This window comes from Apis dorsata, unplaced genomic scaffold (genome assembly GCF_000469605.1).
Source record: "Apis dorsata unplaced genomic scaffold, Apis dorsata 1.3 scaffold_1098, whole genome shotgun sequence".
In the NCBI taxonomy this organism is placed as follows: domain Eukaryota; kingdom Metazoa; phylum Arthropoda; class Insecta; order Hymenoptera; family Apidae; genus Apis; species Apis dorsata.
In genome coordinates, this window is record NW_006264196.1 from 7,518 (window position 1) to 9,122 (window position 1,605).

Here is a 1,605-nt window from a genome sequence, read left to right on the forward strand (position 1 = left end):
TTCTAATGTGTCTAAAATATAGTATAAAATTACATTATATAAATTTTAAATATAATTTAAAAAAATATTAGCAAATAATATAATGTATTAAACTGAAATATTACAATAATATAATATTAAAATGAAAATTATATTAGGAATTATTAAATAATATATTTTTATTTTTTATTTTATATTTTTATTTTTTTATTATATTTTTATTTTTAGGAAGAACCATTTACATCATTAATGCCAGATGCCCTTTTCAACATTGCACGATTTCTTTTAATTAAAACTGAAAATATTCAGATTGAAGGAGTCTCGAGATTTATTATAATATATACATTATTAAAACAAGCCAATTTTCTTGGTGCTAATAAACTAAGTATGCAATTACTTGAAAGATTACGAAAAATAAAAATTCCAATAAATCAATGTAGTCAATTAGAAATTTCAAATTTAAATGCTCGAGCTTCATCTTATAAAGATCCAGAAGAACTTTTACCACTTTGCTATAAATGTTCAACTTTTAATCCTCTGTTATCATCAAACAATCAAGGAAAATGTGTGCAATGTGGATTAAAATTTCAATATTCTTTTGTAATGTTTGGTAAATATTATTTAATGTGTATGTATGTATGTGATTTATTTTTTTATTTATTAAAAATACTCATTATAATATCATTATAAATTATATATAAAGAATAATATTAAAAACAATTGAATTTTTATATAAAAATATTTTAATAATTTAAAAATATGTTTATAATATTTATTAAAATTGTAATTTAATTATATATATTTATAACAATTTTTATAACAATATTTGAAAAATTACAGAAATTTTACCATTGGTTGAATTTGAATTAGAAGAAAGTATATCTGATGAAGAAGCAGAAAAGTTAATAAATGAATCATCATTATCTAATGATATTTCAGATACAGATCAATTTTCTGTTAATACTGAAATAGATCTTTTTACAGCCCGTTTAATGAAATATGAGGTATCATTATAAATTCATAATAATTTTACTAAAAAATAATGGGGAGGAGGAGAATACAATTTCATTTGAATTTTAAGTTAAATTTCAAATTTATAAAAATGTTTTGAATCTTTGTATTTTATATTTTTTTATTTAATAACATATAAATACCATTTATATGAAATAATAATTTAAAATAAATAATTTAAAAAAAAAAAATTATATTCTATCTTATAAATAGATTAATTTGAAATATTAAATTAATTTTTTAAATAACATTATTTCAAAAATTTTTATTTGTTTATCAAATTTATAATTATTAATTTATAATTTTATAAGTTAAAAATATATTAATACAATTAATAAATAATATTATATATTGAATATCTTTGACTATTTATTTTTCATTAAGAATATATTTTTATCATATATTTCACAGATATCATGTCAAATTTACTTATTTTAGGAAAAATCTAGTTCTACTATAATTGTGGGAAGAAATGTTTTAAAAAGTATGGATCCATGTACAGTATTAATTATTAAATGGCCAAAACCGTTTAAAACAAGATATTTTAAAAATCTTTTACCTGATTTACAAATCACATTTTGTAAATCTTGTTTAAAGGTATATCAAATTAAATAT

The 1,605-nt window shown here is 17.1% G+C and overlaps 1 protein-coding gene across 1 annotated transcript in view; it reads left to right on the forward strand.

The window, feature by feature from the left end:
- The window catches only part of LOC102674283 (intraflagellar transport protein 122 homolog), a gene marked incomplete at both ends in the record, with an annotated part of 7,020 nt that extends 5,421 nt beyond the window's left edge, over positions 1 to 1,599 (forward strand). The window contains 3 exons of the mRNA XM_031514673.1: positions 208 to 589; positions 820 to 983; positions 1,429 to 1,599. Of these exons, the coding sequence (XP_031370533.1) occupies positions 208 to 589; positions 820 to 983; positions 1,429 to 1,599 (717 nt within the window). The remainder of the gene's footprint in view (positions 1 to 207; positions 590 to 819; positions 984 to 1,428) is intronic.
- Between the last annotated feature and the right edge of the window lie 6 nt (positions 1,600 to 1,605).